Here is a 12,307-nt window from a genome sequence, read left to right as displayed (position 1 = left end):
GGAGTCCTGGGCTTGAAACTATGGTAGCTGAGGCAACTGAAGCAACATGGAGGAGTGATAAGGAGCCCTTAGCTTTGCAATGAGGAAGCTCACCCATTTGAGGGAATCAGTCTGAATGTCATGCAGACTGAAAATAGGGAAGAGAAAATTGAGGTAGGCAGACTGGAGTTACAGGCAGCTTTAGCACTGAAGAAACTCGTTCTATTAACATGTGAGCCCTGTGACTCACTGCCTAGTTAGGAGTCGGATGCTCAGCTGCTTCAGACTCTAGGCCACTCCCACGTTTATAGCTTACATAACAGTCAGTTTTGTGTTAAGTTGTGAAATTCACTCCAGTATGGCTTTAATAGAATGGTTCTTAGGCCACTCTAATATTTGCCCATATGTTATAGCATGGCAGCTGGTCAGACACTTTCACTATCACTTCTTTGTGGCTAAAATATAACTTTCTTCTTCTTTTTGACCCTATGCTTTCCTTCTCCTGAAGGTATGTTCCAACGTGCTGGCTTACAGTTCCATGGTTGCCAGATGTCGTCGTGTATCTCGCCTAAGTGCCCATTCTTCATGTATGACAGTTTTAGGGAGTGTCTCAACAGAGTCTAATTCTATTCTCATCGGACATCCACTCGCAGGCACTTTGTGGGGGTGGGAGGGGGCAGCAGGTGAGGTAACTGGATAACAGGGTTGACACCCTGGCTTGATTTTTTCCTCTTTAACTAAAGGACTGAGGCCAATTTTAGTGCCACTACCATCAGCCCAACTGAGACTGAATAACTAGCATAGACAGAGCAAACCTGGGATCTTCTTGTTCTCTGAGCATCAACCAAACCACCGTCTTAATCAGCTGAGCCATGCACAGAACTGATTTAAATTCTTTTCAGCAATTGCTTTAAAAAACATGTAAATATTTACATTTTTCAGCACTTTCACATTAAGGAAAGGGCACCCACTTGGGGCTGGTGAGACACCTTGCCCAATCAGCGAGTTGTAAGTATCATGTTTAAATAATTTCAACAGTCACTGAAACGTCCACTTCTCAACCTTTTCTCACACTCCTAAGCTACTGGTTTTGTGTCTAACTTTGTGTGTCTGATAATACTTTCGGTGGGGGTAGGAGTACACCAGGAGATTCTGCTTACCTGCTGCTGGTGGTCCTATCAAGCAGCCAATCCCCACAAAGAACTGGAAGAGGCCCAATCCTTTCTGTAATCTATGGATTCCAATAAAGTCAACCTAAAAAAAAAAGAAATTTCAATTAAAGCAGAATTAAAGCAGAATTTACATCATTCTGAAGCCAGGATAATGAATACATTTTAAAAACATTTATGAATAAGGGAGGAGGCAAGGTCCACTAGTTCCTGAGATTCCTGGAAAATCTGAGATTTAAACTTGCCGTACTTCACTGGATAAAATTATTCTGCAGAGTTGTAGCTAAGATGCCCTCTGACTGAAATGATTTACCTATCATGAGTTAAACAGATTTACCTTGCAGTCTATTGTAAAATATCCTTAACTTAAGCTTATTGCAACTTACTGAGGCACAGAATAGTAAGATGTGAATTTGGAGACGCAAATATTCACGAGACAATTTTCTGCAAGTTTCTTTACGTGAAATAGAATTATACAGAATTATATAGAATAGCACAGGAACAGGTCATTCAGCTCAACTGGTCTAAGCCAGTGTATATACTCTACATGAACCTTCTCCCAATCTTAATTACCTCTTCCCACCTTGCCTGCAACCTCCCTTCTCCCTCAATATCCCTTATTCCTTGCTCCCTCATGTTTGCATCAAGCCTCCCCTTCAATACCACCTGCCACAACCACTCCATGTGACAGCGAGTTCCACATTCTCATCACTCTCTGTATAAAGAAAATCCTCTTAAAATTTGGCTATCTTAGTTAGTGGCTATCTTATATGTGTGCCCTGTTTGTTATGGACTTGCCCACAAGTACAAACACTTGCTCCACACACCGCCACCACGCCCCCCTCCCACCCCACCCCCAGCAAACCCCTTCACAAATTTTAAAGCTTCACCCTGTTCAATCTCTCCTCATAGTTGCACCCTTTCAATTCTGGTAACATCCTTGTAAACCTTTTCGACCCTTTTTCCAATGCTTCCATATCCTTTCTGCAGTATGGAGACCGGAACTGGATACAGTACTCTAAGGTGTGGTCTAACCAAAGTTCTCTATAAATTTAACATTACTTCCTGGTTTTTGAATTCTATTCTACTAGAAATGAACCCTTCTGCACTCATCATGGCCTCATCCATTTGTGTTGCTACTTTTAATGCTAGAGTGGCCAGTTGGATGTTGGAAAGCCTAAAAGGAGGGAAAATCACCCTAGGTGATTCAGACATACCTCCTAGTGGCTTCTAACTGGGAAGCTGAGGCAGAGGGCTGGAAGGTTGCGGGTGAACTATGTGTAGTAAGTGGTGGGAAGAGCTTAAATGGGGTAAGAATAATAAAAGTAAAATGATGAATAAATTCCCTCTCACCAGGACAGGAAGCAACAAGGTCATATAACCCCCACAGAACATGGCGAAGAAAACCATGTACACCATTAGTGTTGGGAAAGTTTTTGCTAGGGGTGCCAAAAGATTGACAGCTCCACAAAACAGAAGGTAGACTTTGTGGTAATGATACTTTGCCATCAAGTTACGGTCAGCGACATAGCCAGAGATGAGTTGAGCCACAATCTCAACGATTCCTGCAACAAAAACTTGCATTTTAGGAGAACTATCTGTGACTGTAACACACTGTAAGTTGGCAATGAAAATATGTAAGTTAGAATTGTAATGACCGTGGCAATAAGGTTACTTTTTTGTCAAATTACGGAATCATACGGCACAGAAGGAGGCCATTTGGCCCAGCACCAGTTAACCAATCAGTCCCACTCATAAGAACATAAGAAGTTGGAGCAGGAGTAGACCCATTTGTCCCTTCAAGCCTGCTCCACCATTCAATAAGATCATGGCCGATCTTCTACCTCAGCTACACCTTTCCACATTATCCCCATGTCCGTTAACTCCCTGAGTACCCAAAAATCTATCAACCTCTGTTTTGAATCTGAACATCTGAGCATGCACAGCTCTCTGGGGTACAGAATTCCAAAGGCTCACAATCCTTCGAGTGAAGAAATTTCTCATCTCTGTCCTAAATGGCCCAACCTTTATTCTGAGACTGTGACCCCATGTTCTAGATTCCCAGCCAGGGGGAAACATTTCCTGAGCATCTACCCTGTCAAGCCCCTTAAGAATTTTATATGTTTCAATTCATTCACCGCTCATTCTTCTAAACTCCAGGGAATATAAGCCTAGTCTGCACTCACCTGCTCTTTCCCCATAGCCCTACAATTATGCCCCCTTCAAGTATATATGTACTCAAAACAGATTATTTTGTCATTAACCTTGTATTTGAAACAATTCATATTAACTTCCATTTTGCAGTTAATCACAATTATAATGTAACAGCATCTGTGGGTTAAAATACAAACTAAACCAATTGTTATTGTATAGGCCTGAAGAAAATAAGGCACCCATTAGTTTTCACCCAACTTTATAATGCACTGAACAAGTACTCCCGAAGATGAAAGAAAGCACTTTGATTGATTTAGTGTTATGAAGGTGCTTCCTTACCAATATGTTTTAAGACTTGTGTTTAAAAGATTGTGTAAATTGATTCATCTGAAAGACTGAAGAGATTCCATAGATGCTGGACTTGTTTTTTTTTTTAAAAGGGTCACTGGAAGGACACTTTGGATTTTCTTTAAAGCACTTACTGGAAGAGACAATGAAGGCTAAATAAAGCTAAAGAGCCTTGCTGGCTATTGGAGTTGTTTACAGAGAAGTCACATGTCTGGGTTTATGGCTCAGGAGTTTTGGTTTTGTTTTTGGATATTGTTTGAGTTCACTTGGGATGTAAACCTGCTAAGGGAGAGAAGGCACCAGCTCATCCTTTTCCACCTGTTTGAGGAACCCTGAGAATCCTGTGTGGGAACTGGAGAAACTGATGCAGCATTTCTCCTGGAAAGCCTGCCAGACTAGTCCTCAACGTCGCCTGAAAAGAACTTCCCCAGAAAGATCCCAGTAACAGCCGTCTACATGTACCTGGACACCAGGCCAAAGGGCCAGCTGGGAACATTCCATATTTTATCCTTTCTCTTCAAGAATTAACAAGTATTTGGCCAAAGTATTTGTTTCCTTTTTTGTAAAGTTTATCTCTGCAGAGAAAGCTGTGTGTGTACGTGCGTGCGTGTGTGTTGGGTATTTAGAAGGGAACTTTTATATTCCAACCTGTGTGTTAATAAGCTTTGCATCTTTATTGAGTAAATCTTGTTTTATAATAAATTAATAATCTTGTTGTTTATTAACGAAACCTGGTTGGGCGATTTTATTCTGAAACTAAAATAGATCAAGTATATAATTGGCTGTATCAGTAACTGGGTAAAACATTTCAGTACATGTTGTGACCCATGGAGAAGTGGAACTAGAGAAAGACAGTGCACTGCTCCCGCCTTGGTCATAACAATAGCACCTCTCAAGACCTCAGGATTTCCCAAAGCAATTCACAGTTGAAACATGGGCAGGATTTTTAGGTCCGGCTGGGAGAGGGAACGGAGGTGGGTACACGCTAAAAATGGTGCTGCCAGCTGGCATGCTGGTTTCATGTCACCATTCCTGCTGCCAGCGATTTTCCTCAGGAGGGGGCAAGGCAGACCCCGGAAACCCACCTGATTTGGGAATGAGGCCAATTAATGTGGTTAATGAACTCATTGTGAGCTTGTTTAGGGCCAGTTTGGGATTTTGGTGGATCAGGAACAGACCAGGTGCATGGAGGAGGGAACCCAGTGGGGACCCAGTCATGGTCGCACCATGACATTAGGTCGGTCCATAAGAGCGAGCACAGCTGACAGAGACACTCAGCCATTGGCACAAAGGTGCCATCGGGTATGTAGATGCAGAAATGAGAGTGGTCTGTGCGCGCTCGGGCAGTGCAACAGGGTGTGACCCTCCTGGTATCGTTGGGGAATAAGAAGAAATGATTAGGCTTCCAAACATAATTGGGAGTTCAGCAAGGAAAGCAGCAGCTGGTAATGGGAGCACGCTTTTCAGATATTGGGTCCAGTGACGTTGAGGACCAACATCCTCAGCAGTAGAGACAGAGTCCCCAGTATGAGGAGGGCAGGAGAAAGGGGCAAGGGACAGGAAGGAAAGGCAGGCCATACCCTCAGCACTGGATCCAATGGCAAAGACAGAGCTACCTGGAGATGTCAGAAAACTAGAGCCACAGGAGACTGCAATTCTCCAGGCAGATGGTCAGAGAGATTTCTGCCCTCATCGCCGAAGACCTCACACCTCGCAGCACTGCTCGCCATGCCCCACCAGTAGCTGTCAAAGTCACTGTGGCCTTGTACCTCTTCACCTCTGGTTCCTTCCAAGTATCAGCAGTGAGCCTTGATGGCATCTCGCAAGAGGCTGCACACCACTGCATCTCATAGGTCACTGATGCCCTTTTTGCGATAGCTGGGCATTACATCCAATTCCAGACAGACGCAGTCTCCAAGGCAGAGAGCAGCAGGATTTGCTTGCATCACTGGATTCCCCCAGGTTCAAGGCATCACCGATTGCACCCATGTGGCTAGAGGCCTGCTATCCGACCTGAACCCGACAGGACCCAACAACACGTGTCGGGGTCGGGTCAGGCCCATCCTCAGGCTCCGGCCTTCAGGCTCGGGTCGGGTCGGGTCGGGCAGGACACACAGGGTCAGTGCTGTGCCGGTAAGTATTACAAATAAAAATAAAAAACTTACCCGAGCTGGGAGTCCGGGATGAAACTGAGTCTGCGCAGTGAGCGAGTGACGTCACTATGACGTCATCACGCATGCGCGGCAGCTTCGTGGAGGTTCCGAGTTGGGAGGTAAGTAAACGGATGGACGGGTCGGGCTTGGGACGGGTGGAGTCAGGGCAGGCTCGGGTCGGGTCGGGCCTGGGGCGAAAGCGGAGGGACTCTGGCTCGGGTCCACGGTGGTTCGATCGGGTTCGTTTTCCCGACCTAAAGTAGGCCTCTACATGTGGCTACCAAGGCACCAAGTGACCAGCCCCTGTGATTCATCAACAGGAAGGGCTTAGTGGTTAACTTCTATTTGGTGTCTCTCCCTCCACAGGCAAGGCCAGCTGAACCGCAGCATAGCCGATTGCACACTGTCAGCCTTGGCTCAGTGGTAGCACACGAGGCTGGCAGTCAAAAGGTTGTGGCCTCAAGCCCCTACCCCAGCAAACTGAGCATATAATCTCGGCTGACACTTCAGTGCAGTACTGAGAGAGTGCTGTACAGTTGGATATCACAGACGAAATGTTCACCTGCTTTCTTGGGTGGATATAAAAGATCCCATGGCATTGGTCATTGAGGCGTTTTCCTGGTTAACATATTTTCCTCACCCAATATCACAAAAACATTACCTGGCCATTTACTTCACTACTCCTTGTGGGAGCTTGTTGTGTGCTTTGCTTCCCTTTATCACAACAATAACTACACTTCAAAAGTACTTTGGAAACCGTGAAGTAATTTGGAATGTTTTGAAGTTATGAAAGTGCTGGATATCAATGCAAGTCCTCTCTCCTTTCCTACCACTGTGGGGTGCTGTATGCCTATTGCTTGAAGGTCCCCTAAAGTTCAATTATAAAGCAATACTGGAAGATGTCTGAGCGCAGCTATCTCACTCACCCTCCAGGGTATGGCAGGGAGATCCCAAAGATCGGCTTCGAAGAAAACCCTAAAAATGGGCTAGAGCAACAAAACTGAATAATTATTTCTGTAGTAGAATCCAGATTTGTTGCCAAAAGTTATAACGATCATGATCAAAACAGTTACAAAAATCCCACTCCACAGCATACTCCGTGCTATGATGTATTATTAAACACCTCACTGGCAATTGATAATTAATTTAATTTACACCTTAGAGCAGCACATACTTTGCAACAATCAAAATAATGTTTCTTCAGACAGAGAAAATTGTTCCGTTGTGAATCTGTCTCTATTCATTAGGTCATCATAACACATAGTTAAAGCAAAAAAAAATTGATGGGTTCTGTCTCATTTAAATTTATCTGGTTGGGAATTGGCTTGGATCCAAAAATCCTGCTCTGAAGAGCTAACTTAGACAAAGAAGGGAGGAGGCGCCAACCCACAGACAAAATGAACAGTCACCCACTCCCAGACTCGCACTATTTTGGTTTCCGCTTATAGAACACTTACACTATAATAGGCAAGCACAGAGGTCAACTTGCTGTGACCACCACACAGTAATACATTTCAGCTACACAATGCTACTGTGTGGTGGTCACAGCAAGTTGACCTCTGTGCTTGCCTATTATAGTGTAAGTGTTCTATAAGCGGAAACCAAAATAGTATGAGTCTGGGAGTGGGTGACTGTTCATTTTGTCTGTGTGTTGGCGCCTCCTCACTTCTTTGTCTAAGTTAGCTCTTCAGTGCAGGATTTTTGGATCCAAGCCAATTCCCAGCAGATAAATTCAAATGAGACAGAACCCATCAATTTTTTTCTGATTTAACTATGTGTTATAACCTAATGAATGGAGATAGATTCTATAAGAAGATAGATTGGAGAAGTTAGGACTGTTTTCCTTGGAGAAGAGAAGGCTGAGAGGTGATTTGATAAAGGTATTCAAAATCATGAGGGGTCTGGACAGAGTAGATAGGGAGCCGGGAAAGGATCAAGAACGAGAGGGCACAGATTTAAAGTATTTGGTAAGAGAAGCAAAAGTGACATGAGGAAAAACTTTTTCACGCAGCGAGTGGTTAAGGTCTGGAATGCACTGCCTGAGGGTGTGGTGGAAGCAGGTTCAATTGAAGCATTCAGAAGGGAATTAGACGGTTATATGAAAAGGGAAAATGTGCAGGGTTACGGGGAGAAGGCGGGGACAAGATGGGCCACCTTCTGCACTGTAACAATTCTGTGAAAACCATGAGCAGTCTAGTCCGAGTAGATAGAAACTGTTCCCATTGGCGGAAGGGTCAAGAACCAAAGGACACTGATACAAGGTGATTGGCAAAAGAGCCAAGGGCAACATGAGGAAAAAATTTTTTTTTACAAAGCAAGTGGCTAGAATTTGGAACGCAATACCTGAGAGTGTGGTGGAGACAGATACAATCGGGCCTTTCAAAACGGAGTTGGATAAGCAACTGAAGAGAAACATTTAGCAGGGCTATTGGGAAAGGGCTGGCATGGACAAGATGGGCCTATTGGCCTTCTTCTGTGCTGTAACCATTCTATGATTCTACGAAACAAATAATTCAGCACGGCAGAATAAAAATACCTTCAGTTTTGATTTTTTTTCTGCTGCCAATCAAATTCTGGGCTTTTTATATCCAAACAATAGGTCACAGCAAGTTGATCTCTGTGCTTGCCTATTATAGTGTATTGTTACCTTTTTACCACTGTGATCAAGTCCAATTGAGTAACAGGAGGAGAATAGAAGGAATTATTTGTGTGGGTGAATAATTGTATATGTACATAACTACACAGTAAAGCACTTACCAGCAACAGAAATGAGTAAGGTGGCTTGGAACGGTTCAATGCCCAAAGCCTTGGCCTTGGCTACCACATGAAAATACGGTATGAAGTAGGCCAATTGGCTGAAGAAGGCGCAAATAGCGTAAATAATAAAGAGTGGGTTATTCAGCAGAGTAAAGTCAATGAGGTTTTTCACACTGACGTAAACAGACTTCAGCTGGGCACCAAACTCCCCGCAGAAGCCTTTGTGTCTTGTGTCAGTTGGCATGGTAACTGTGGCCACCGATTGGCTTGAACTTCCATTTTGGACTTTGCAGCCTGGTTGGGTATTGAAATGCAATTGTCTTAATAAAATTGGTTCATGAGATAAAGAGAGCTCCTTAGGCTGCAAAATTGACAAGTTATCAGCGGCACGATGACTTTGCTCACCGGCCTGCTTTTCATGAAGTTGTAGAGAATTAGATTTCTCCAGATCATTCTGACTTGAGAGAGGTGATCCTTGAACAAGTTTCGGATGGTTATTGATCGGAAGCTCTATCCTTGACACTCCACCAGTGACCATGTCCTTTTCATCTTCAAGCAGCTGCAGATTGTTCTGGTGGTATTTGCTCCGGTCACTATCCTTGGCCACGACTTGCTTTAAATAAATTGGACGATTCAGCATTCCCAGTGGAATCAGGTGCAGTGTTAATCCACACAGAATGAGTATTGCACCTGCACAGTACAAGCAGCAGAAATCATTAACTTGATGAGCAATCACTTTAAAAAGTACAATGTTAAATGCCTCTTTTCATTTGCCAATTGAAATAAAACAATATTGGAAATATGTAAAGTTGACGATATCCACATTTTGTAGTGTGAAGTGAACAATTGGACAGAGATAACATACTTAACAGTGAGTTACAAGCAGTAAGCCAATTAAACACGGGGCGGCGCAGTGGTTAGCACCGCAGCCTCACAGCTCCAGCGGCCCGGGTTCGGTTCTGGGTACCACCTGTGTGGAGTTTGCAAGTTCTCCCTGTGACCGTGTGGGCTTCTGCCGGGTGCTCCAGTTTCCTCCCACAGCCAAAGACTTGCAGGTTGATAGATAAATTGGCCATTGTAAATTGCCCCTAGTGTAGGTAGGTGGTAGGAGAATGGTGGGGATGAGATTAATGTAGGATTAGTATAAATGGGTGGTTGTTGGTCAGTACAGACTCGGTGGGCCGAAGGGCCTGTTTCAGTGCTGTATCCCTCTCTATGACTCTATATGTTAAATTATGGATATGTGGGAGTGAGGGACAAGTTATGAACTAATTGAGGGGTTTAGAGTTGGCTTTCTATATAAGGTATAACTTTGTAAGGCCCAAACCCAGTGTGCAGCCTTGCTACAAAGGAGACTAAGTTGCATAATTACCCCTATAGTATTTCAGCTCCATCTAATCCTGCACTCCTGTCTGGTGAAGGTTTATCTCAGGAGCTTCATTTCGCAAAATTACCCCTGTAGAATAATGGACATCTGACAGTATGTTACCAGACATTCGGCTGTAACTGCCCCCTTACTTCACTTCAAACCATTACAACCATCAGGTAAATGGAGTTTTACTTCCATCAATGGATTTGTATCCAAGTCCTGAGGTAAAAAGACAGTGCTGCAGTCCCACGTGTCATGTGTTTGAGATTGGATCAAGCTAATAAAGGCAGCAGGGGTAATACAACTATCAATCAGTCTACATAGGATTAAAAACCCACTTGACAATTGCTGTATGTGTATCTAATTAAGTGGTACACTAAATAAAGCGATTCAATTGTGATGGAAATTTAGTTGGTTACCTACCTCGCCAGCTATATTCATTGAGAAGGTACTGAATGAATGGAGCCAGGGCAAAAGTTAGCCCTGTCCCTGAGCGGGAAATGGCACAGGCGGTGCTAAGCTTCCTGCAGAAGTACTTGGTTGTGTTAAGAGCTGCAGCCTGGGTCAGGAAGGCAAACCCACACCCTACAAAAAAGATATGAAGAAATACATTACCATTGGTCAGCAGAACAAGAAAATGCGGGATTAAAGACAATTTCTTATCATAGGGATTCTCTTAATAGCAAAAATGTTATCATTAGGCAGTGCTATGGCACAGCAAGTTGGAGGTTTAATGCTGTGAGCCACAGCAGGGGGCGGGCATTGGTCAAGATTGCAATTCCCCACGAGCTTTCCAGTATCAGCAATATTGATCTCCACTTCCCCATGTCTCTCTGATCCTTTAAAACCTACCTCTTTGACAAAGCTTTTGCCTAATATCTCCTAATGTAGCTCAATGCCAAATTTTGCTTGATAACTCTCCTGTGAAGCACCTCAGGATATCTTACTACGCTAAAGGTGCTATATAAATACAAGTTGCTGTTGTAGGATGACAGAGACGAATATTAGATTGCTGACTCTCATAGACTAGGTGAATAATACAGAATCTCCAGCATCTCCTTTGGCCAGGAATGGCACATGGCACAGAAAGACTCCTGGGGTGGGAATGGGGAGGGGAAAATAACTTCCCAAATGTAAAAACAATGGAAGGGTAAACTCTGTAATTCTGTGCTTCTTGCGCAGAGCATCGATTGACGGGAGCACAGATGTGTTTCTGACCAATCAACCAGAAGTGTGACATGACTGAATATCCCCTTGAGTAAGGGTTGTGTCCATGGAACTGCAGTTACTCAACACCCTGTGCTCCAGCCAGTGGTGTCTGTGCGTGATGGAGGGACTTCCTATAGCGGATAGAGGGCGGACGAATAGGGATACCTTCAATGATCAAGTTTGGCCATACCCTGTGTGCTCTGCTTCACTCAAAGCTTTGTCTTCCAGTCTGAGTCCCTGTTCCCTCCCTTAATATCGCAGAATCATAGAGCATGGAAGCAGCCCATCCGGCCTGTGCCTCTCAAACTGGAAAATAAAGGGATGGAGTTCATCACCAGCTCTTCCTGCTAGTAAAGCCTTACTACAACGGACGTTTTCTCCTGTACATTTGAGTAAATATTTCCCTTACCAGCCAATAAGCCAAGGGTGACATACAGAAAGGCAATGCTTTCAACATACGAACTTGAGAACAATCCAGTAGATACCATGGCTCCTCCCAGAATTCCAGTCCACTTCTCGCCTATCTTTGTACAGAATATACTAGCAATTGGACCTGGAACAGAAACACGAAAAAAATGCCAAAACAATATTACTTAGGGGAGAAAGCAACTGAGCTATGATCACTTGGTATTCTCCTATTAATAATGGCTTAAATTTATTTCCATTGGCAGCAATTATTATTAAATATACATTGACTGTCCTCTCAGCCCACCAATGGCTCCTGTTGAGGCAGTGAATAGATGAGTCATGCAGACAATTAAGATTTTACATTTGGTACCTGTTCTGTACAGGGTTAATGGACTTCAGTCTGAGTTTAAGGGTAGGGGTCCATTAGCAGCCCTGGGCTAACAAGCAGAAAATCAGCTATGGTTCAGCTGCTGATCATTATCCGCTGATCCTTGCTCCGTGTGCAGTGGGCAGGGACATGATTTAGCCAGATTCAATCCACCCCCTCCTCCTGCCTCCCCAACCACGTGGTGGAACACTCAATGTATAACCAAACCCCTAATAATGTTCTGATGAAGGGTCACTGACCTGAAATGTTAACTCTGCTTCTCTCTCCACAGATGCTGCCAGACCTGCTGAGCATTTCCAACATTTCTTGTTTTTATTTCAGATTTCCAGCATCTGCAGTATTTTGCTTTTATTTACCCCAATAATGTTGGTTA

The 12,307-nt window shown here is 43.9% G+C and overlaps 1 protein-coding gene across 1 annotated transcript in view; it reads right to left on the bottom strand.

The window, feature by feature from the left end:
* The window catches only part of LOC137380217 (monocarboxylate transporter 5-like), a 60,299-nt gene that overhangs the window by 10,163 nt on the left and 37,829 nt on the right, over positions 1–12,307 (bottom strand). The window contains exons 3-7 of the mRNA XM_068052032.1: positions 11,548–11,691; positions 10,353–10,514; positions 8,561–9,250; positions 2,502–2,713; positions 1,140–1,233 (exon numbers count right to left, since the gene is read on the bottom strand). Of these exons, the coding sequence (XP_067908133.1) occupies positions 1,140–1,233; positions 2,502–2,713; positions 8,561–9,250; positions 10,353–10,514; positions 11,548–11,691 (1,302 nt within the window). The remainder of the gene's footprint in view (positions 1–1,139; positions 1,234–2,501; positions 2,714–8,560; positions 9,251–10,352; positions 10,515–11,547; positions 11,692–12,307) is intronic.

Source organism: Heterodontus francisci, chromosome 19, assembly GCF_036365525.1.
Source record: "Heterodontus francisci isolate sHetFra1 chromosome 19, sHetFra1.hap1, whole genome shotgun sequence".
NCBI classification, from domain to species: domain Eukaryota; kingdom Metazoa; phylum Chordata; class Chondrichthyes; order Heterodontiformes; family Heterodontidae; genus Heterodontus; species Heterodontus francisci.
Note: the sequence above shows the minus strand (reverse complement) of the source record. Positions and strands in the feature narration are given on the sequence as shown.